At 47.9% G+C, this 22,556-nt stretch overlaps 1 protein-coding gene and 1 long non-coding RNA gene across 51 annotated transcripts in view; one reads left to right on the top strand and one right to left on the bottom strand.

Annotated features, from left to right (window-relative positions):
- Positions 1–604: 604 nt before the first annotated feature.
- On the bottom strand, positions 605–1,589 carry LOC143439195 (uncharacterized). 2 transcript variants are annotated; one of them, XR_013107561.1, is made up of 2 exons: positions 1,532–1,589; positions 605–1,035 (listed from the first exon to the last, which is right to left on the bottom strand). It is a non-coding gene; the product is annotated as an uncharacterized LOC143439195 (long non-coding RNA). The 2 variants fall into 2 exon arrangements; XR_013107562.1 differs by having other exon boundaries at positions 605–972; positions 1,532–1,587.
- Tcf7l2 (transcription factor 7 like 2) overlaps positions 722–22,556 on the top strand; it is a 191,837-nt gene continuing 170,002 nt past the window's right edge. For 27 of the 49 annotated variants that reach the window (XM_034515831.2, XM_076924778.1, XM_034515872.2 and 24 more), the window contains exons 1-4: positions 722–910; positions 1,156–1,222; positions 1,443–1,567; positions 13,142–13,210. In XM_034515831.2, the coding sequence (XP_034371722.1) occupies positions 722–910; positions 1,156–1,222; positions 1,443–1,567; positions 13,142–13,210 (450 nt within the window). The remainder of the gene's footprint in view (positions 911–1,155; positions 1,223–1,442; positions 1,568–13,141; positions 13,211–22,556) is intronic. The other 22 variants (XM_076924836.1, XM_076924845.1, XM_034515919.2 and 19 more) reach the window with 1 other exon arrangement.

Here is a 22,556-nt window from a genome sequence, read left to right on the forward strand (position 1 = left end):
CGCACCGTCCGGGCGCCGGGCTCGCACGCCGCGCACAGGCCGCACCCCGCGCGCCTCCCGCGGCCCCGGCCCGCCCCGCTCCCTCTCCCGGCGCCCAAAGGATCATTGTTGGCCGCCCCCGCCCCGCCCACCCCGGCTGTTTATTTATGCACACGTCACCGGGAAGGCCCCGCCCCCTGGCATCTCATTAAGGCGAGTGTGTTCCTCTCGCCCTGTCAATAATCTCCGCTCCCAGACTACTCCGTTCCTCCGGATTTCGATCCCCCTTTTTCTATCTGTCAATCAGCGCCGCCTTTGAACTGAAAAGCTCAGTCTAACTTCAACTCACTCAAATCCGAGCGGCACGAGCTCCTTCGGTGTCTTCGGCTTCCCCCCCCTTTGCTCTTATATCTGACTTCTTGTTGTTGTTGTTTTTTTTTTTAACCCCCCTTTTTTATTTATTATTTTTTTGCACATTGATCGGATCCTTGGGAACGAGAGAAAAAAGAAACCCAAACTCACGCGTGCAGAAGATCTCCCCCCTTCCCCTCCCCTCCTCCCTCTTTTCCCCTCCCCAGGAGAGAAAGACCCCCAAAGCAGGAAAAAAGTTAACCTTGGACTCGTCTTTTTCTTGCAGTATTTTTTTGGGGGGGGACTCGCAAAACTTTTTTTTTTTTTTTTTTTTTGCTTTTCTTCCTCCTTCATTTTTCTTCCAAAATTGCTGGTGGTGGGTGAAAAAAAGATGCCGCAGCTGAACGGCGGTGGAGGAGATGACCTAGGCGCTAACGACGAGCTGATCTCCTTCAAAGACGAAGGCGAGCAGGAGGAGAAGAACTCGGAAAACTCCTCGGCGGAGAGGGATTTAGCCGATGTCAAGTCCTCGCTGGTCAATGAATCAGAGACGAATCAAAACAGCTCCTCCGATTCCGAGGTAGGAAGAGCCCCTCGGGCTGGCGGGCGGCTCCAGCCGGCTCCCGGGCCGAGAGAGCCGGGCTGGAAGGCGAGGCGAGGCGGGTCGGGCTTGCGGGCGGCGCGGACGGTGGCCCGGGCTGCCGGCTGCGAAAACTTGTAACCGTGTTTTTTCTGCACCCCTTTCTCCTCCACCGACCCTCCCTCCCCGCACCCCCTCGGCGCGGCTATCACCCCTCTCCCTCCCCACCTCGCCCCTCCGGGAAGGCGGAAAGACGGCCTCCGCCTCGCTCCGAAAGTTTCCGAGATAAATCCCGGGAAAGTTTGGAAGAAGGTGAGTGCGCCCCGCGCGCCCCCAAAACCACGCGATCGCGTCCCCTCCCCCTCCCCGGGGTCGGCCTGGAGGGTGCCCTCGCCATACTCCCTACCCACTCTACCCTGTGAGCCCCGGGGACGCGTGCGGGCCCTCGGGGGGACACTTGCTAAAAAGTTTCTCCCGCTCTCTCCCGCGCCGCGCGGCTGCCGCCGTCCCCTCCGCCGCCCCGCCATGTTAGCGGCCAAGAGGCAAGATGGAGGGCTCTTTAAGGGGCCACCGTATCCCGGCTACCCCTTCATCATGATCCCCGACCTGACGAGCCCCTACCTCCCCAACGGATCGCTCTCGCCCACCGCCCGAACCGTAAGTGCCACCGCGCTCCCCGCCCAGCCCGCCTGCCGGCCCCGCATGCCCTGCCCCTCCCCCGCCCCGCCCCTCCCCCTCCCCCCCCCCCCCATCGCGGCCCGAACTCTCCAAACTTTTTTCTCTGCCTTTTGTGGACTGGGTTTGTTTGCGCTTCGCCATGTTCTGGCTTTTCTTGTGCTTGCCTCGCGATTCGGGGAGACTTTTTAAAAAAAAATCTCAGGCAGGACTCTGTTGGGGTGCCAATCTGAACTTTTAATATCTCTCTCTCTCTCTCTCTCTCTCTCTCTCTCTCTCTCTCTCTCTCTCTCTCTCTCTCTCTTTCTTTTTTCTTTCTCTCTTTTTAAAAGCTCTGATTTCCCCCTCCCCCCTTGCTGGTGGTGTTTGTTTCTTGTCCCTGGGAAGAGGACTGTGTGGCTCTTTCTTCTCCCTCTCTTCCTTCCCTCTTCTGTGCGTCTTGGGCTTTCCCCAGGTTAACCCCTTGGCTGCCGGCGGCTGGGAGGCCCGGCTGGGCCGCGCGGGTTCCCGGTGCTTTTGGCTCCAGGAGCCGCGGTGTTGAGCGCGCAGCCTCGGCCCTGCGGAAGCGCCCGGCTCTGGCCCCAGCCAGTCATTTTAGCTTTTTAGTGGCGATCGCAGGCTCCAGGGCCTCTTGGCCCTTTCTTCCACGGGAAGGTCACACTTGCCAGGCTTGGTCCCCTCGCAGGCCCGGGGGCCCTGGGCGTGCTTTTTCTTTGCAAACCCGGCAGGGTTTGGTTGCCCCACGCTGCTAGCAGCGAGCTGTGCGTGGCGGGGAGGCCCGAGTGGCTGGGCTTCTGGATTTGCGTGTAGTCAGGGTGGCCTGTAGAGTGGACTTTTGTGTCAAGGGAAATTCGGTGCCTTCGGATGGGGTGTGGAGGCCTTCCTTTCCCTGATCAGCTCCCTGTGGGCCCCTGGGGCGCAGGCAGAGGCTAGGGTGAGCGCTTTCGAGGAGGTGTAGGAGGCTGGAGGATGCCTCCCTTTCTGGAGATCGGCCACTCAACTTTGGAGGGCCCAGGGCAGCGCGGGATGCCAGGCTCCCCGGGCGCTCTCTGCGGCACACCTCCGGCATTGACCGCAGACATTTGTTCCTGCTTGTCCCCTCCTCCGGGGCCTCTGCCCTCTTCTCTCACACTGTCCCCTGCCTCCTCCCTTTTCCCCCCCAAAAGGCTGGATTGCCAAGCTCTAGACACACAAGGCGCGTTAGTGCCTGGCTTCCCAGGGTTGTCACTTTGCACCTCTGGCCGCGGCCCCTACCTCGTGTTTACACACACTAGTTTTGTTTTTCTTTTTTTTCCCGCTTATTCAAGGTGGCAATCTGAAATAATATGCCCACTATTGAGCAGTGCTGGGATTGGATCAGTCAGATCTACAAGTGTTTTTAAGCATTAAAATATTAACTATCAGGTTTGACTTGTTCCCCCTACCCCGGCCCCCGGGCTCTGGTAGAATGACAAAAGCATGCTAGACTGGTAATTTTTTTTTTTTTTTTAAATGGCTAGGACAGAAACAATCACACCCCTTGCCCATAGCCCGTGCCTTCCGTGGAAGCCGGGACAGAGGTAACAGTCCGACCTCGTCCAGTAGGGCCCGCGCTTTCCGGAGGCTTCTGGGCGGCCTCAGAAGCAGCGCCTGGTGTTTTTCTTGGTAGCTGGTGGGATCTTAAAGAATCGCAGCGCGTTAGCAAACTGGACCCAGCAACATTCCAAAGTAATCCTGGGAGTTTCCTCCTCCCCTCCTCCCTTTCTTTTTAGAACGCAGACCTCCTTCACTTTATTTTAAAATCCACTTAGCCACCCGAAAGACCATCTGAATATTGAGCTTTAATGGCAGCCGTGTTGGCTTTCTTGACCCTTTTCAAACTGCATGTCCATGACCGCTGGCGATCTTGCCACACCACCACTCCAAACTCACACAGTTGTGTTGTGATGTAATCAGGAAACAGGGAAATTGTTAAAAGCAAATAAATGATTTCCCGGTGAGACAAGGAAGGTTCCCAACCTAAGACCCCCCTTTGTGGGCTTCGTAGGAAGAGACAGCGTCTAGTTATTTTAATTGTGGACATAGCGGGTGGCCCTGTGCTGTGACATCAGATTGACTCCGAGAAAGCATTTCTAAACCCAGTAGGCTGTTATGTTAGTATTTGTGTGTCAAACACCAGCAGACATCTTTGTGCACACTGCCTCTTCTTACTCTTTTTTTTTTTTTCTTCTACCTGGTTAAGCTGTGTGCTCGGAAATTGAAGTTATTTATTTAGGCTGCCGCGTGAAGCCTTGGCAAGGAGCTGAGAGGCGGGTGTATGTCCCTCTAGACGGTCTAGGGCCAGCTTGCAATTCCAGATTTCATACAGCCCGGGGTGGAACCTACAGGCAAGCCAGCAGTCCCAGGTCTGAAATTCTTAGGGCTTCATAGGGTCTGGTTTTGAGTGTGAATTGTAAAGACAAATTCGGGATAAGCTCATTCATTCTCTTCTGTTCCTCCTGGCTGGGGTGCTTTTTGCTCTATTTTCTATTACTTATGACCAGGACCCACTAAGACTCTCTGGAACCCTGGTTTCTGCTTTTCTGCTTAAGAATGTAAAGAATTAAGAAGTATCACGAAATCGACTTTTGATGAATAACACATCATCTCTAGAACAATCTTTTAATTGCCGAAGAATCTGTAAAAGCTTGATAGTAATGATTTTTACTTTAGAAGGACAAAGATTTCCTCAGAACATTAATTTATAATCTTTGGTACATTAATAGAAATGGCTTATGAAGAGGATACATTCAGATAGAAAAATACATTAAAGAGAAGTCTATTCCAGCGGATGGGAAGGCCTGGAAGTGTCAATATTAGGGCTTTGGCAATGTTCGTGTTCCAGAGAATATGGTCACAGTATTAAAGTTGACAAGAGGGGTAGTTTTACTTTTCTTCTTTTCCTTGTAGCACACAAGAAGACACAGGGGTGCAGTGGTAGGCACTGCACCTCGGTGCGTGTGTGAGAGAGCACTCTCTACGGCTTCCTCTACCCAAGGGTATTTGCTCTTCCACGGCGCCGCTTGCTACTAGGTTGAGCAGATAAGTGAGCAGCATCTTGAATTCATTTTTGAACTTGGAATGGAGCAGGAAACCAAGAGGGAGCCCTATTCATTAGGGAGGAGGTTTTACTTAGCCAGGCAACTTCTTTTTTTCTGGCTTGCCCGGAAAAGAAAAATGGATGTTTTCGCCTCACTCAAACAACATAATCCTTCCTGACACAAAAGATTGAGACCCTGGTGTGTGAAGGGTTAATGTTGGACCTTCCCTGTTGTCTTCCCACCCCCCTACCTTCACCCCTGATTGTTTTGACAACACTTCAAAGTGTGACATTCCAAGCCCCTCCATAACAATGTAATATTACTGTAATTACACAGGTCATTACATTTTAAATAGAGAACAATAAAATGCTTATCGCCTTGAAGAAGAACAGGTGCTCCCAGCCTTCGTTAGTATTTATGCTAATTGTTTCCCTGTCCTTCAGAAATATTTATGGCAGGCATGTTTAGATTTTAATCTCTGCAGCACGTCTTCTGTGCTAATCTTCATAAGTTAGGGTTTCATGTTTGGGCTCAGTATTCAGCCAGCAAGTCATATTTTAATGATTATAAATTTAATATACTACTGCTTTGCAGTTTGAGGATATTAAGGCTTCCCGAAGCCTCAGAAACAAATGTAGCATTTGGGGTCTAAACGGCTCATCCAGGAGACTTGGTTTGGGGGACTCTGCTCCTGCTTTGGGGACACCAGCTTTGACAGCTGTGCTTTACCTTAGATGTTTAAAAGATTTTGAGAACCACCATGTTGGAGTTTTCCTTTTTCTGAGAGGGTTGCCTTTGGAGTTGCTGCTGGCTGTTGGCTACCTTTCTGTTTCTTAGCGAGCTGTGGAAAAGTTACAGGAAGGTTTCCTAGAGTAACACCAAGAATGGTGCTTAGTGGCACAGGACTGCTGCAAGTCTACCTGATGTTAAAAAGGGGGGATGGGGAGGGGTTGCTTTAGAGAGAGTGCTGGAGAACTGGCATTCCGTGGTCATAGCACAGGCTGTGCTTTTCAAGATCTGAGCACCTTCTCATATCCCACAAGGTGCTCAGGTGCACATAGAGACTGGCTTCAGAGCCTGTCCGAGAAGTCCTCCGGCCTTCTGAGAGGATTTTTGCGTTTTTGGTCAGATGTTACTCAACAGGGGCTCCCGAATCACACTAAAATGCACTGCCGAGGAAGGACAGCTGCAAATTTTTGTGTGGATGCGTGTTTAGGACCGTGACTAAAAACTCCTGAGGACCTTTCCCCCAGCTGTCTGGAAGTTATGTGGAAGTTGGTTTATTGGCAGTTAAGTATGGGACAACCTGGATTTAGCAGATGCTTTCTCCTGCACAGGAAGTAGATGACATTGTATTGGGGGCAGGGAGGAGACTAGACAGGGAATGATTTACTCCCTTAAAAAAATAATCTTGAAGTTGCCAAGTGAGTAAGCTTCCAAGGAGGTGGGTGTCAGCCTCTTAGTCTTGGTGGGAGGAGAATTTGATGATATTTTTGACCACACTTATAACATTGTCGACACATTTCAACATTTTGAAAAGGACGACTGACCAAGATTCTCCACGGTTTTGTTTTGGAGTGTGTGTGTGTGTGTAAGTTTATTAAGGAAGTAGATGTTGGCAACCATGTAAGTAAGTCTTCAACTCGGATTTACAATTGAGCACGTTTGTGAAGGAAATGGTTAATTTTACAACCAAAGACTTGCACCTCAACAGGCCTGCTGAAAGAAATGTGCCCCAGTCCTTCGCTGGCAAGCTCCCCAGTCATAAATCCACAGGCTTTATTTGCAGGCCATAACACTTATGAATGTTAAGATATTTGACGCCACGTTACCCTTATGATATTCAGGGTCCGCAGACATTGGCAGTGGCTCTGATTTCTTTCACTAATTATAAGCAATGAGATGGGGGGGTTATGCATCGAAAAAGCTGCCCCCCCCCAGTCCTCTACCCTACACCTCTGCAGTCCCAGTTGACTGAATCAGGCATCCCCTTCTTTTGGCAGCGGACCTGTTCATTCCTCTAGGCTATTGTTACACACATTTACAAAGAGAACTCTGAGGGATGGGGATTCAGGGGGCTCCACTCTAATGCCCCTTTCAAAAGCAAAATTGCTTGGGGTGTTTGCATCTTTCTCCTTTTCTTCTGGTCCCCCACACACACCCCTGCCTTGCCTTTCCTAATCCCCCCTCTCTTTTCCTGGAGACCACTTTGCCTATATTGTGCATATTTCCCACAATACTTAAAGAAACCCGATATGGGAGAATGTGCTTTAATTGAAAAGATGTTCCACTGAACTAGAGGAAGGGCTGTACACGGTGCACAGGGCCGTAGTTCATGTGAAGGCTTAAGGAGAGCTGAGGTACAGTGACGGAAGAGAATTTAATGGGCAAGCAGCAAAGCAAAACAAAAACCAGGCTCGTGGTGGGGTAGCAGCATGAAGGGCGCACACTGACCTGTGGCAGTTGTAGCCAGCCAGAGGTGGGGAAGAAATGTTTGAAAGTGTTAGAGGAAGTGGTGGACTGGACAAGACGGGCCTCCACCAAGAATGAGGGATGGGAGGACGTTGAGAGGGACCCTAACCTGTACGGCTTTGCTCTGGAGCTAGAGGCTGCTGCAGTCCTGACTTCACACATAGTGTTCTATCTGGCAAACAATATGTTTCCTATCAGTTTCCCACTAAGCATCTGGAGGTTTTGAGTCTGGCTGGAGCGTTATCTGAGGTCCAGACCCAGCTGTGAGAGAGGTTTTTAACTTAGTTTTAAAGAGTGGTTTGTTTTGGTGAGCGTTTGGCAAAGTGGGTCACATTGCTGTTGCTGCTGCTGCTGTTTTGCTCTCTCTCTCTCTCTCTCTCTCTCTCTCTCTCTCTCTCTCTCTGTGTGTGTGTGTGTGTGGTGGGGTGAGAAGCGTGAGGACTGTTGAGAGACACAGGGCAAGCCATGGCTCTACCATTTCTAGGCAAATACTTTCTCTACAATCCAACCCAAACTTAAAGACCCTGGCTGAAAGGTTTTATTTTCTAATCAATGGAATGCAGAAACTTACTAGCCCTTAGGGATATGGGAATCCCTTAACAGCTCATTACAAAGACCGGGCTGTGGGATCTTTGAAGGGGGTTATCAGGCTCGGTGTTCTTCACTTTTCCCAGGATAGGTTTTTCTTCCTTAGGCACATCTGATTTTGTGTGGTAATTCAGCCTGTTAGATGAAGTGGCCCCAGACAGTTCAGGCTGCAGCGTGGGGAAAGACAAGGCTGTTAGCAGTATGTATCAGTTCTGAAGGAGTTAACAGCGGCCTGCCAAAGTTTGGCATCAGGAAAATAAATGTGAAACCTGCTAGGCATTAGCAGGGCCCGGCACATTTACAGAGCTTAATTAGTACGAACTGTAATTGTTCATGGTCTGCCAGAAGAAGTAATAGTCAGGAAAGCGGAGTCCCTCTCTTGCAGTCTCCAGTTTAAAACCGATAAATCACTTGCATATTTGTGTAGTGATTCAAATGGAGCTCAGACCTCTCCCATCCCAACATGTGGTAAATTGTAAAGTCAATGAATTGCAGATGTAGGCTACAGTTAGATCCTCTAAGAAAATGCACAATGAATGGGAAAGAGTGATGCTATAAATATTTACTGAGAAGATAACTAGGTTCCCCCGTGCTGGGCCAATTATGATGCACTAAATATATTAGTAAAAATGCTGAAAAAATTGCGGGGAGGAATCCTGCGGGTCTTGGGGGTGGGTTTGTTTGTTTTAGAAAGTGAAATAAGAGGCCCTGAGTTATTGTCATGTCAGTCTTACGGAGCCGGAGGAATTGCAATGACATACTCTGGGAAGGACACGTGAAGTCCACATTAATGCAAATGAATTCGTTATGAGTTGTAACTCTGGGACTGCTAAGTGGAGTAATGACTGCGCGTCGTTCCGAGGGTGTTCTGTAGCAAGTGTTAAGAACATGCCTCAGCACTTCACCACGTGCCCCCGTGTGCTAGAAATGTGCTTCAGCTTCACTCCCAGACGAAGAACTTTAATTATGTTTTGATGTTTAAAGAACACCAGCTCGTCGGTCTCCTCCTCAAAAGCCAACCCAGAGAAAGCCTACAGCTATCAGCACCAAGCTCAACCCCAGCTTCTCTTTGCCAGGGAAAGCAGGAAGACAATGAAGGGAGCACCCCCAGTAGAGATGCAGAGAAAACTTTCTTGAAGCCATTCTCCCGACCCCTCCTTCCCCCCCTTTCTTCTTTTTAGAGGATTCTGGTCTCAGGCAAAGTTGCAAGTCAATACTTCTTTCCCCCAATGTGAGTAGGTGGATTCGTGTGGAAGCTGTAAAGGCTAACGATCCAGCTCTGACTCACAGCTCATGGTTTCAGGTTGAGGAAAAGAAAAAGAGAACGAGAAAGAAATTAATGAGAGTGAATAGACATTAGATGGAACGGTGAGACACTGAGCAGGCTGCTCTCGGGTCTAGGGGCATCCCTTCTGTGCCGTGTGCTTTTCTGGTAGAATACGAGGAAGCCAAGAGGCAATGCCTTTGTTAGACAGTGGTTTTAGGAATGCTGCAAAGATTTTCTGTCTGGATCTTCACAGAGATTGTAAACCCAGGAATCTGCGAGGTATCCAGGTTTGGGCCTCCTCCTGAAGTTGGAGGCTTACCTGGCCCTTCTCCAGCCAGCAGTATCAGTATGGGTGGAAGTAACCCCAAGTCCTGGGCAAGAGTTTATTTCCCACTGAATGAACAAGGTGGTCCACATGGGATTGGGGCTGTGATGGGGTGGGATGAATTTGTGTGGCATGGAAAGGTTTTTGCAGCCTCAGTTTCCCCCCAAAGGAATGAGGACCTAAGACAGGGTCTCAGATATACTTGGAGAAAAAAAATCATTTTTTTTCCTTAATCATAGTGATATGGAAATTAGATTTCAAGTAAGAGGACAGAAGGAAATGAGACCAAGACCCAAGAAAACCCAAGCCACTTGGGAAGTGGATCTGATATATGTGTATGTGTGTGTGCATGTGTGTGTGTGTGTGTGTGTGTGTGTGTGTGTGCACCTGTGTGTGTGTACATGTATGCAATCAGATAGATATAGAGATGAGTCATAAGACTAAAAAAGAAGTACATGCCCCACCTCATCCCTTTAGTGAAGTGGACTGGCATAGTGGCTGCTCTTCTTCCCATTGAGAGTCTGTTGTTTTGTTTGTGGCTTGTAGCATAAGAGTCCTTTGGTTGACAATGGCTGTTTCCCCTTCTGTCTGTTGGTATCTCTGATTTTTCAGTATCTGCAGCATCACATTTAGAGTCAATGATCATGATTAGATATAAAGGCAGAGGAGAGGAGATAGGGTAATAAGGGAAGCAGTTAGTCAGAGTGTTGCAAGCATATGCCTAAGACTGCCAAGTCTTCCTGACTCTTCTGGACAAGTGGGGACCTGGTTGTTTGGGTGTTCTAATAAAGAAGGGTGCTGGGATGCCTCCTGAGCAAGGGAAGGTGTCATTTTGTGGGGCTCCCTTGGAGGAAAGAAATGAATCAGGACTCTGGAGTCTGTTGGCTCCCTGGACTGTTCAAAGGGAGAGGCAATTGTCCTAGGTCCTCCCACTAGAGAAGCCACAGTAATGTGATGAGGAGGTGACTTGGAGCCTTCCAGGTGACCTGTGCAGAGATGGTTAAACATATAGCACCTGCTTTTTAATTTCAGAAATAAAGAAATAATCCATTTTGTCCTGGACTCTTGTCTCTCCACACCCTTTCAAAACACAGGCCTAAGCGTGTTTTGTTTTCTCTGTCCTCTTAGTGGGGGTGGGAAGCAGAGGCAGGCTAACAAGAGACTAGTTCAGTCTGGAGTGCCAAGTTTGTACTGAGCATCTGTATTTTATCCCTAAAAAGCCGGGCTGTAAACAAGAAGGCATCTTCATGTTTTATAGGGAAGGCAAAAAGCTGTTAAAGTGTGTATTTCAGAAAAGGATTTTAGAGAGAAGAGGGGGTAGAAACCCCAAAGAGAAACAAGAGCAGTTGGTATTTCTGTTGCTGGAGGTACTGCAGGCTCCAAAGTCTCCATAGCACAGTGGTTGGTTGCTGGGAGAAATCTTATTGAGATTCTGAGGGAGCCTTTTGCACAGGCTGTGGCTGTGGGTGGGTAAGAGAATTTCTGTGCTGCTGGGTACCCTAAGGAAGTTACATTGTTTGCAGGTGTTAAAATGGTGAGGGTGTGTGTATGTGCACACCGGCATCTCTCTGTGCAGGCGTGTGTAACTGGAGGTGAATTGACTTGGTCCTTGATGCAGGTCTCTCTTTAGCATCTTTAGAAACTTCTGTCTATGCATGTGTATGTACAGCTTTACTATCTTAATTGCAGCATTTACTGCAGGCTCATTGGTGCTGTATGGGAAGGCAATGAATGCAAGCATTAAGAACAGTGCTGGACAAGTGAAAATTGCATTTGGCATAGCCACTGTTTCATTAATTTATTCATAAGATGATGACTAAAATGAAATTATTTTCCAAGGCCTATCCGCAGTTATCAGGTGTCCATTCAATTTTAATTGACAATATAAGATTCCTGTGGTTACCCTGAGTACAGATTGCCTGGGGCTCTGCAGGATTTGTGGGAAGAGAGGCTTGGACAAGTTTCCATTAAGCTCTGAATTGGGCAATTGGGAAAGAGGAGAATAAAAGCGTTGAAAGGAAGGACCAAGTTGTTACTGTTGCCTGCTCTGCTGAGGAGCGAGAACCTCCTCTCAGACAAGAGTTGTTCTCTCGCCAGGAATTCCAAACTTGCAAAGAGACCTGTCCACCACACAGAAGTTGTTTTAACATGATGGGAAATTGTCACAGTAATGAGTGAAGTCCTGACTGGGGTGGGTGAGTGGGGGGACAAAGGTTTCAGACACAACTTTTTCAGCCAATCACTTTGGTTTCTTGGATGTGTGCCCCCACCCCCACCCCCTGCATGGAGACAGTATCAGTTTACTTTGTCCATATTAGCTTGTATGAGGGGAGTGATTGCTCTGCTTTGTCATGTATAGAAACTGTTATTGTTTCTGCCCAACTTTAGTTTGTCTTCTTTTAGCTTTGATGAACATGTTTCTTTACATAAAACAAGTATAGTTTTTAGTTTTTTGGGGGTAGGAGGACTGTTGTAATCCTCTACAAGTTCACTGTGTCCTAAAGAAATAAAATGGGTGTGGGTTGTAGACTGTGCTGTTACAATGTTACATTCTAGTTCAGAGTTTATGGGAGTCGTTTCCCTTTTCAAAGAGCAAACAGACCCTATTGAACTACGTTCGGTCTTTCCAGGGAACAAGTTGACACTAATTGAGTTTAAAAGTCTCCTGCAATCCCAAATGCTCTTGAAACTCAGAAGGGCTCTGGTAACTTAATTTTGAAGCAGTAGTGGCGGTAGTTAGTGCTGATGGAGATACGGTAGATATGTTCATCCGAGTGTTTGGAGAAAGTACCCCTGAATTGCCTGCTGCTGGGGTGGCATAGGCAGGGATTTCTCTTGGTCATCTGACACTTTCTCATCTGTTTGTGTATGGTAATGCTGAGACCTCGCCCCTCTCCACCATGACGTTTATAAAATGTCTCAGTAAATGGAGCTTGCTTTCCCAATGGGTAGCATTCTGAGGTTAACGTGTATCATTTGGGAGGAGGAGGAGGATTTGAGGAGGAGTCTTGGTGTTTTTGTGGGAGTTGTTCACAGAGGAGGCATGTGTGGCTGCAGAGGGAAAGACCCAGTTGAAAGCGTTGGTCCCAGGAGCCAGGAGCTAAGCGCAGAGTTATTGAGAGGCGGTCCTTCACCTACCTGGGGCTGTTGAACAATGCTTGGCGCTCTTTGGGGGGAAGTGTAGATTACTAGAGTGTGGGTTGTGGAGATGTCTTAGGATCTGACAGCTTAGTCATGGTGAAAGAATGCATAAGGTACTGGGTGGCCCCTGAATTCCATGGAGACATTTGTTTTCCCAGAAATAGATTTGTGTCTGAGAGCCAGGATTTGGTTGTTTGAGATATAGGGGGTGGGGCCTGTACTTGATCCAGGCTAGTGGCTTCTCACAGCCTCTCTCTGCCTTCACTCTTGCCTATGTGTCGTCTACTGTTGACTTTTGCAGCACCCTGTTAAGTTTCTCTAGCCTTCTGCTCAGCACCCAATGGCTTCCTTTATGTCTTCATGGGCTTCAGTCTCTGCTTCCCTTGTCACCAATTCTTGTTCCTGCCCCTCTGCCTCCCCTTTGCTTACTGAATGGGTGCTTTAAAAAAAAAAAAAAAAAAAAAAAAAACCAACCAACCAACCAACCAACCAAACAAACAAACAAACAAAAAACCCAAACAAAAGCAACTGTTCAGATTTGTGTGATCATCTTCCCTGTAATAATGAAGGTCCACAAGTCTTGATTGAATGCCAAAGCTGCAGTTCAGTCTAGGGAGGTTTGTCTGCTATTCATGAACTGCTTAAGATGCTTTCGTGTAGTTTACGACATGAGCAGAACGCTTTGATTTGGTTTCTTCCTACAGCTCCATTTTCAATCCGGCAGCACTCATTACTCTGCGTACAAAACGATTGAACACCAGATTGCAATTCAGGTAGGAGGCCAAGAGATTCTGAAGCTTGAATTACCAATGTGTAGGTCTCTTGTGTCTTTTTATTCTATGCCCCACCCCCAACCACCCAGTCCATGTCTATGATGATGGTGATGACGATGTTAATGATGATGTTGATGACGATGGTGATGGCGCTGATGATGGTGATGGTGATGGTGATGCTGGTGGTATTGATGATAATGATGGTGGTGCTGTCATTATAGAGATGTGGTGATGGCGGTGGTGATGGTTTGAATTTTTGAGGGAGGGTGGGAAGTGAAGAAGAACAGAAGAAATGTTCCTAAAATTATTTAAAGATAGGAAAAGAAAGATGAGTCTGCGTTGCTTAAGACTATCTCCATCAGGCATTGTGGGTGCACAGACACCAGATTGGTTATGGTTACTGCGTTGCGTTTTGCTGAAGGAAGGACCTTGTGTTGAGAGTTAACCGGGTTGAGGGAGTGTGTAGGGGAAGGGTGAGAGAGGGAGCTGAGCAGGTGAGCGCCAGGGAGAGCTGCTTCCTGTGAATCAACATCACGGAGACCGGATTGTCCTGAACCATTGGTTTCTCTTGGGCCTCTTGACATTGGACACTGGAAGTGTTGGTGGGGAAGGCGGCAGATCCCAGCTTCTGATGAGTGTCCTGTTTCCTGTGCATGTAATACTTTCATTCTTCTAAGTCCAAAGGCTAAACAAATCACAGACTAATATAGATGTGGGCTGAACTGAAGCCAGCGGAGAGCAGAGGCGGGCTCAGGCCCACTAACGCACTCTTGTCTGCTGGCCTGGCTTTTGCTATGAGGTTGTGTCTCATGGTGTCCCACACTGCACACCCATACTGTACCCCCACATTTGACTTTTAACCCCTGGCAAGGAGGCTTTTGAGAGCCTTGACTGTGGTGTGGAAGTCTACCTTAGTCCAACCTAAGTTTCTATTGGCTTGGTCTTTGGACCAAGGAAGCCTTTGCAGGTTACTTGTGTCAGTCATTTGTGACTGTGAATTCTCATGCCTATGTACAGATGAGTGTAGGCGTGTGCAAATGCACACATGCACAAGTATACATGATTGAGTGTAGCATGTATGTACACGTGTGTTCAGGGTACATGTGATACACGTATGTAGATGGGAGTGTGTGCACATGTATGGTCTAGTGGAGTTTCTGCTTCCCACTCGCCATATTGCGTCTTCTTAGCTTCCATTGACATGGCGATCTGACCCAGGTGAACGGGATTATCCAACTCCAGTGAGTGGCATGAGTCAGTAGGTCTTTCAAAAATTTGGTTGGTTCCTAGTCGTTTTGATTTTATTTCAAGGCTATAGTAACTGGGCTTAAAACTATTTATGTTACTGCTGTGCATGATTTTTCTGTGTATACTTCTGTGTGCACACGTCTCCTGGCTTTTATTCCTCCATGCTCAGACATTTTCAAAACTTGTGTGTGTGTGTGTGTGTGTGTGTGTGTGTGTAGCATGAAGCTCCAGTTCTTTCTGGCACACTTCCTGTTGGAAGCTGCTTCCTTTTAAGGCCCAGTAAGTCTTGCTTTTAGAAAACAGTTTAGACTTAAGGCTTGGTTAGAGAGCAAGTCCACGCCCCAGCTCTGGATGGTTGCGCTGATAATGAGAGTGTCCCCAGGCCTAGGAAGGCCTACTCCAGCACTGGAGGACTGGGAAGTCTTGTTGCCTGGGGTGTGGGAATTGTTGGGGCTGAATAGGACCGTGATCCTTATCTTGGTGTGGAAAGGCTGGCTGGGGCCATGTCACTGGGAGACCAGCCCAAGACCAGCCCAGCTGTTGAATCTTTACACCCGGCGCTGAAGTGTCCCTTGTTTGGAGGCGCAGTTCGTCTTTCTCCAAACCACCTGGCACGACACGGGCCATGTGAAGCCCTTTCTCAGGAGGAAGATGGAGTAAATTACAGAGCTTATTGTTTGGAGGACTGAAACCATCCCTGTTCCTCCATGAACAGGTAGTATTGTTCTCCTCGGCTTCTATTTGCTAAGGCCTGATGCCCATGTGGGCAAACAGAGGGCACATTTTATTGGAGCACCATCAGTATGCTTTCAAACATGTCCATTCTCCCTCAGTGTCTGCCGGGCCAGCGCAAGGCCAAGCCAAATGGCAGCTAGCTGTAGTTTTAGCGTGATCATCAAAGGATAAATGGCCAAAAACAAAACAAAAGAAGCAGAGAAGAAGAAGAAAAAAAAAAGCTCAGACAGAATAAGATCGTTCTCAGAATTCTCTGGACATTTCAGCCTGGGTGGGGTGAGAGGAGAGGCGGGGCGGCCCCTCATGGTGCCCAGGAAACAGACCTGGCCTTCTCTGTCTTCTCTCACCCAAAGCTGAAATCCAACGTGATGTTGGGGCAGCAGTTTCTTCCCTGGAAACTTAAAACTGGATGAACCTTAATAAATACTGTATTTCAGCAGGAGCTGAGCTTGCTGCTCTCCTAAGCTCTGTCCTAAAATAACTTGGTAGTGTGACACCGGGCGTCACATGAGGTCCATTCCCTCCTGTCTTCCCCCCCCCACCCCCGCCCCCCCATCTCAGCACTTGGCCAACTTCACCATGGGTGTGAATGGCCTCAGAGTGACTCTGTAGACACATGGCTCTTCTTTTCCTAGTATCAGTTGTGGAGCTGAGACCTTCCTTCACTTTTGATCCCGCCTCCTAGCCCTTCTTGGTTCTGAAAAGACAAGGTCAGTGAAACTGCCTGAGAACACCGTATACCTAGGCTAAAAAAAATAAAGGGGCTCAAATATACACTTTGTGGTTATTATTAATAACGATAGTAAATTATTTAATTCTGTTGCTCTGTGTGTGTGTGTGTGTGTGTGTTGGTGATGGAACACAGGCCCTCTTGTATGCTAAATGTGAGCTTGTTCCCTGAGCTGCGCTCCAGACCACTGGCCTTTTCAAAGTGTCACTGAAGCACAGCACAGTCCACAGGTGGTTAGTAAGGAGGAGGATGGACTTACAGATGTGTGAGCATCTGAGAAGCCTCATGTCAGTGTGCAGTTGGGACTTGTGCATATTTTAAGTTTTTGTGGATGTATAGTCAGTCTGATTAACTTAGCTTTACTTCGGTGTGAGAGCATCTTGAGATGAACGTGAGGGAAAAAGCATGGCAGTGTTTCAATAAAACTTTATTTATAAATACAAACACTGGCTGTATTTGGCCCCTGGGCTGAAGTTTTCTAACCTCTGATGAAATACTCTGAAATCTCCCTTGTTCCTCCCTCTTCCTGGTGTTGTGGCTTCTTCCTCTCTCTCCAGCTTGAAACTAAAATTCCAGCAGTGGCTTCCTTTGGCCTGTTTTTGTTTGTCTATTTTTCTGGGCTTCGTATGAGTCATGCGGTATATATTGCTTTGTGTTGTTGGCTCTTTGGTTGCTTCTAGCTTTATCCCAGCTAAAATACAGGACTAGTAGGTTTTGTACATCTTTTGAAGGGTTGCTGTGTCTGTGTATATCGTCTTACACTAGCAGATGCTCTTGGGGTGGTGTTGAGGGGTGTATAGGCAGCTTTGCGTCCTTTTCTTCTTTATAGGTCGAGGCCTGCTCACGGATTGTTGAGTGTCACCTTTGTAATGTACAGCAGGTGGTTCTGTGGAGAATAGGTGTTGTATTGAGGAGGTAGCAATAAAAGAGCCACATTCCATCCAATGCTCCATGTAGCTTCTCCCATCTGTAGGGTTGCTCGTTCATACAGGAGTTTGTCCTCCATTCCTAGCTCTTAGGAATTCCTCCATCATCTCTCTTAGATGGTGAGGAAGACCCATGCTGACTCACAAGGATGAACCCTAATTGCAAAACCAGAGCTGCCTCCTGGGGATGGCCTGCAGGTGGTTGTGCACACAGTTAGGCATCTCTGTAGTCTCCCTGGAGGGGCCTCTTCCAACACTCCTACCCGGGCCTTTATTACAGCCTCGAAAAGCAGTTCTGTAATCAAGGCCGAGACCTACAGAGGATGTTTCCCTAGGTTCTCTGCAGAGCTACTTGAAAGCCAATTAAGCTTTGTTTTAAGAGTATTTTGGCCAAAGGTTGATGTTTTAACACGAAGTCAGATGTGATTTAGGGGAAAAAGCTCTACACGCAACAAAAACAAACTGTGTAGACCTTTTGTGGTTGTTTTTCTCTGGAGACGTGAAGTGGTTTCTGCATGTGTGCACGCATGCGCAGGCGCCTGCACGCTCGTGCGTGTGGTCACAGACAACCAGGAGAGGATCCAGGAGAAATGGACCTTTTTATTTGTTTGCACAGCTGAGCGGTGGAGACTTTGCAATGTGCTTTGCTTTTCCCTCTTATTCTTAAGCTTGCAAGATCTCATGTGAGCTTTCCAAAGCACTTGGTCCTACACCTTGTCTACAGGGGCTCAGTAGGCCCTGGGGACCTCCTTCCAGGACTTGGCTACCTTTCAGAATCAATGCAAGAAGGATGAAAAGCTCACCCACCCCGACTCTTTATCCTGAGTGTGAACAGGGTGTCTTGTCCCATAGACATGTGAGGTACCATGGCTGAAACTCCTCGTTCTGCCTGCAAGAAGAGGATGGCTAGAGATTAGTACTGAAAGATTTGTTCAGAACTGAAGAGTGTGATGGACCAGGCATGAGGGTTCCTGGTTTTCCTCTTGGCGTTCAGAGATTGACCTCTGTTGTTCTTAATTTGTCCTCTTACCCATTCCCTTGCCTGGCCTTTCATCTCGTGTGGATGTGCCGAGTTGGGCTAAGTGGAAAAGGTTCCCAGGAATCAGTCCGTTTGAGCTACAAACTCTTATTCTTACTATTTAAAATTTTTAAGACAGTGCGTCATGTAGTTCAGGTTGGCCTAAGTTCCCGGTGCTTCTGCCTCAGCTTCCCGAGGGCGTGCATAACATGCCTAGCCATCAGACTCAGTGTCTGGTGTCAGCCCTTGCTTGGATGTGAGAGTGTACGTTCACTCTCCACAGAGGGATGGAGGGGGAGCCGGTGTGCTTGTGCACAAGGGGGCTGAGGAGGTGTTCTCACTTGACGTACTGAAGCTGATGGGTAGTAGATCACTCATTTAGGAGTTCCATTCACTGGAGAGGTATTTGTGAGTAAAACAGACAAAAATCCCTTGCTCATGGCTGCTTTCTGTGCTGTTTCAGATACTGTTATATATATATATATATATATATATATATATATATATATATATATATATACACACATATATATACATATATATACATATATACATATATTAACATTGATTCAGTGTGTTTTGATGTTTGTGTGTGTGTACGTGTCTATGCGTGTATGTATGTCTATGTCTCTGTGTGTATCTATGTTTGTGTGTGTGTATGTGTGTAGCTCTGGGCATGGAACGTGGAACTCCATTTGTCGCTCTGGTGACAAATGCCTTTACTTGCTGAGCCAGCCCCAGACACTGGTTTCTAGACACCACCCCTTGCTCTAACTCAGTGGTTTTTCTTAATGCTGCGACCCTTTGATTCAGTTCCTCATGTTATGCAGGCTCCCAACCATTATTCTTTTTGCTACCTTGTAACTGTATTTTTATCACTGTTATGAATCATAATGTCAACATCTGTTTTCCGATGGTCTTAGGTGATCCCTATGAAAGGGTCGAGACCCACAAGTTGAGAACCACTGCTCCAATGGCTAGACCTCTTGCTCAGACCAACAGTTGTTGCCTTCTGCATCACTGTTATTTGTGGTTTAGTGGCTTGAACCCAGGCCTGTGCCTGCAGTTCTATCTCTAATCAGATTTTTCAGGTACGAAAGGTTGAGAGGGCAGCCGTAGATTCTTCTGAAATCAATCCATTGATTATTTATTAGAAGCTCTGTCATTTTCAGGTGCCCAGTGGAAACTGAGGTCTGCAAATATCCCCACAGGATCTTGTTTCCTCTTATGGCTGAGCGCAGACTGCCTCTCTATTTTAATGAGCATCTGCTAAGGCCTTTGCCTCCCTGGCTTCTGTGAAGAGGGCGTTTAGTTCTGAGATGGTAGCTGGGACAATATGGTGGTTGGTGTGGGGGTCAGAGGCAACAACAACAACAGTAATAATAGCTTGTGCTTACTGAGTTCTGGTGCACTGGGCCAAAGGTTAAGTGCTTTCTTTGTGTTATTCATTGATCTCTTACCAGTTGTGGGGTGTGTGTGTGGGGGGGGAGCTGAGAGGAAGAGTTCCTGTTATTATCACCACTACCACATTTTGCAAATGAGGAAGTAGACACCTGATGTCTTATTTTTCCCAAGGTCAGTTAGGATTCAAGCCCAGGCCAGGGTGGTGGGTGTACCGCTGCCATAGTTTCCTGCTAAGCTGGCTGTTTAAAGCCATGCTCAAGGCTAAGAATGTGGCTGAGAGGCCGGGTGTGTACCTGAGGCCTTGAGCTGGATTCTCAGCACTGAAAAGGCTAAACAGGGAGCCTACCTGTTTTCAAAGCCTGTGGCTACCACCCAGCTTCCTAGACAATACAGAGAGCCCATGGGGCCTCTGTTACATGCACGTCCTGGGCCCCTCTTCATTGGAGATTGCTGTTCTTAGTGTGTCCTGAATTTGAGCCACTATCTCCTGGGAACATCGCAGAGCTTAAGAACTGGGATCCTGTCCCAGGCTCATGTTCTGTAGGTCTGGGACGGGCGCCTGCATTTGTAGTTTTACCATGTTATTGAGTGAATCTGGATCCCTTTTTTGGGTCAGTGGAGAACCATCGGTCCAATGGTTCACATCGTAAGTACCTGGGAAGTGCTAAGAACAGGGCCCAGACACATGGCCAAGACACCTGGATTAATATCCTTTGGGTGACAGGTCTAGCATCGGTTTGATGATAGCTTCTAGGTGACCTCAGTGAAGCACTGTTGAGGCACTCTGGCCTTGACATCCTGGAGTCTGCCTCGGCTCCGCCTCACTCAGGACAGAGCTGTGTATAGTGTTTAGACTGTATAATGGTGGAGGAGAGTTGTACCAAGCCCCCCTCCCTCTTTTCTTTTTGGAGGGATGGAAGGCTAGTTTGTTTCTTTAACTTGACTTTGTTCTACCTGGAGAAAAGAAACTGTCTGCATTCAGAGTTCTGCAGATGGCTGGGCTCTTTCTTCAGAGTGCTCTGTGGACAGGGAACCTGTTGTGTTGTGCCATCACAGGCAGGGAACTGCAGAATCCTGGAGCAGAGGTGTTGGGCAGCTTCTTGCTTCTCACACTGGCAGGTCATGCTGAAGTCCAGGTTTGGATTCCGTTGGTCTGAAGCTGGGTCTGGGCACCTGCATCTCACTAGCCAAAGCTGACTCTTAGAACAGAGCAAAGGAAGGCTCTGTGTTGCTAGCCCTGGAAAGTGAGTGATGTGGGGAAGCAGACAACCTTCAGTTTTCCAGGGTTCTACACCTCAGTGGGAGGGGTGCAAAGTGAGAATCGAGAGGTGCAGTACAGCTTTATTTTGCGAATGTCTTGCCTGAACGTTAGATTATGTGCACTATGTGTGTGCCTGGTTTCCATGGAGCTCAGCAGAGGGCATTGGATTCCCCGAAACTGGCATATATCTAGATGGTTGTGAGCCATAATGTGGGTGCTGGGAATTGAACCTAGGTCCTCTCCAAAGCTCCAAGTCTCCTTCACTGCTGAACCCTTTCCTCAGCCCCTACACCTGTCTTTTCAAGTACAAGTTAGTATCTTGACTTTAAGTCAACAGCAGCTGCCCTACACTGTCCAGATGAAATCGTCTGCCTTTCCTGCCCCATGGCTCCTGCCCTGTCGCTCTTGATTCGGTGGTTCTGTCTGTGTCGCAGCCCTGGGCTTTGTCATTTGGTCTGCCCCATTGTGCGGCATTGAGAGTCCAGCTTACCATGCAGGCACAGTTCTAGTTCCGGACCAGAAAGTGAAAACTAGTGTCCTGTCAGTTGTCCGAGGGTCCCCACTGTGTGGGCCACAGTGAATATACATATGGAGGCCTGGTATGAGGCAGTCAGCTGGTGACGTTTTCTCAGCATGAGAAAGTTTATGTTTCATTTTATGATATTTATATTTTTTAATAAAGTCCTTGACAATTATGGGTGTTGTTTAGATGAGTGCCGAACTTTCTAGATGGGCTAGAGCTGGTGTTTACAGCCTTATCAAGCCTGGCACTTGCAAATAGTTTCTGCAGCTCGGTAGGGACAGCTGGTATCAAGTCCTAATCAAGCAGATGAATGACTGCTGTTTCTTTTTTCCCCTTTTGCTGGCTTACCAAGCTGGCAGCAGAGTTATCCCAGAGGGATGGTCCTACCCAAACCATAGCTTGGCAGTAAATTTAGTGCTTAATCAGATTGCAAGAGAAAGTTTCAAAGTAGCTGCATGCACTGTGTAACTTGTTATAGAAAGAAACATTAGAATCAAAGGTGTGTGGGCTCTTTGAAGCATCCTCACAAAAACCTTGGTGTTTGAAGCATGTATTTAGGAAAGCATCGCTTACACCAGTTTCCACGCAGACGTGGGGGTGGGTGGGGGTGGGGCTACAGACATCCCTGCCTTTGCTATTGGATGGTGATTGGGTGAGTGACAGGTAGGGTGGGGCTGCTTGGCGCAGAATCTGTCAGCCTCAGGACCGGTGATATTTTGACCCAGGTGGTAAAGGAAACTATCTGTATTACCGTCTCTGCCCTCCCGCTCAGCAGAAGCATGACGACTAAAAGTACTCCCAGCAAGGACCTTGTGTTCCTTGGGGGTCAAAGTCACCTCTGGCTGGGAATCACTACTAGTTTAAAGTGTGTGTCCTTCCACTGATGCTGTCATAGCCACACCCCCACTGCTGTTGCTTTTTAAAGGAACAGGAGAATAGGTGGGGACTGTGAAGGTAGGGTACCATAGTTAGCCTGCGATTGAGTCTCAGGTATGCCAAGCTTCCCACTACTGTGAAATGGAGTAATGGTGGCACCGGAAGTGGTTTCCTGGGGTTGTTGAGAGGCTGAATGGGACAGGGCTTGGCATGCTGCTGCAGCAGCAGTGCATAGGAGGGTATTTGCTAAATGCTCCCTTGCCGTCTTTGCCACTGACACCCACGAGGCCCATGTTTGCAGGTCTGGAGAGTGGCTCATCTGGACATGCAGTGTATATTCTTTGTTTGCTGTCAGGCCCCTCACACATGATGGATTTGATAGCCTTGGCTATCTGCGTTGGGTAACATAGATTTATGAGTCCTGTTGGTTTCTGTTTACATCTGTCTTATGTGATGTACAGGTTCTGCCTCAACTCTGTGACATGTAGGATCTTCCTAAGGGCTGGGATTGTTTTTTGCTCATATTCATATCCTGGTGGTTGGAGCCGTAGTAGGTGGACAGGAGGTGTATTAAATACCTCACGGAGTGAGTGGGGAGGTAGCTCGCTTGTTAGAGTGCTTGCCT

This window comes from Arvicanthis niloticus, chromosome 1, assembly GCF_011762505.2.
Source record: "Arvicanthis niloticus isolate mArvNil1 chromosome 1, mArvNil1.pat.X, whole genome shotgun sequence".
Classification (NCBI taxonomy): Eukaryota; Metazoa; Chordata; class Mammalia; order Rodentia; family Muridae; genus Arvicanthis; species Arvicanthis niloticus.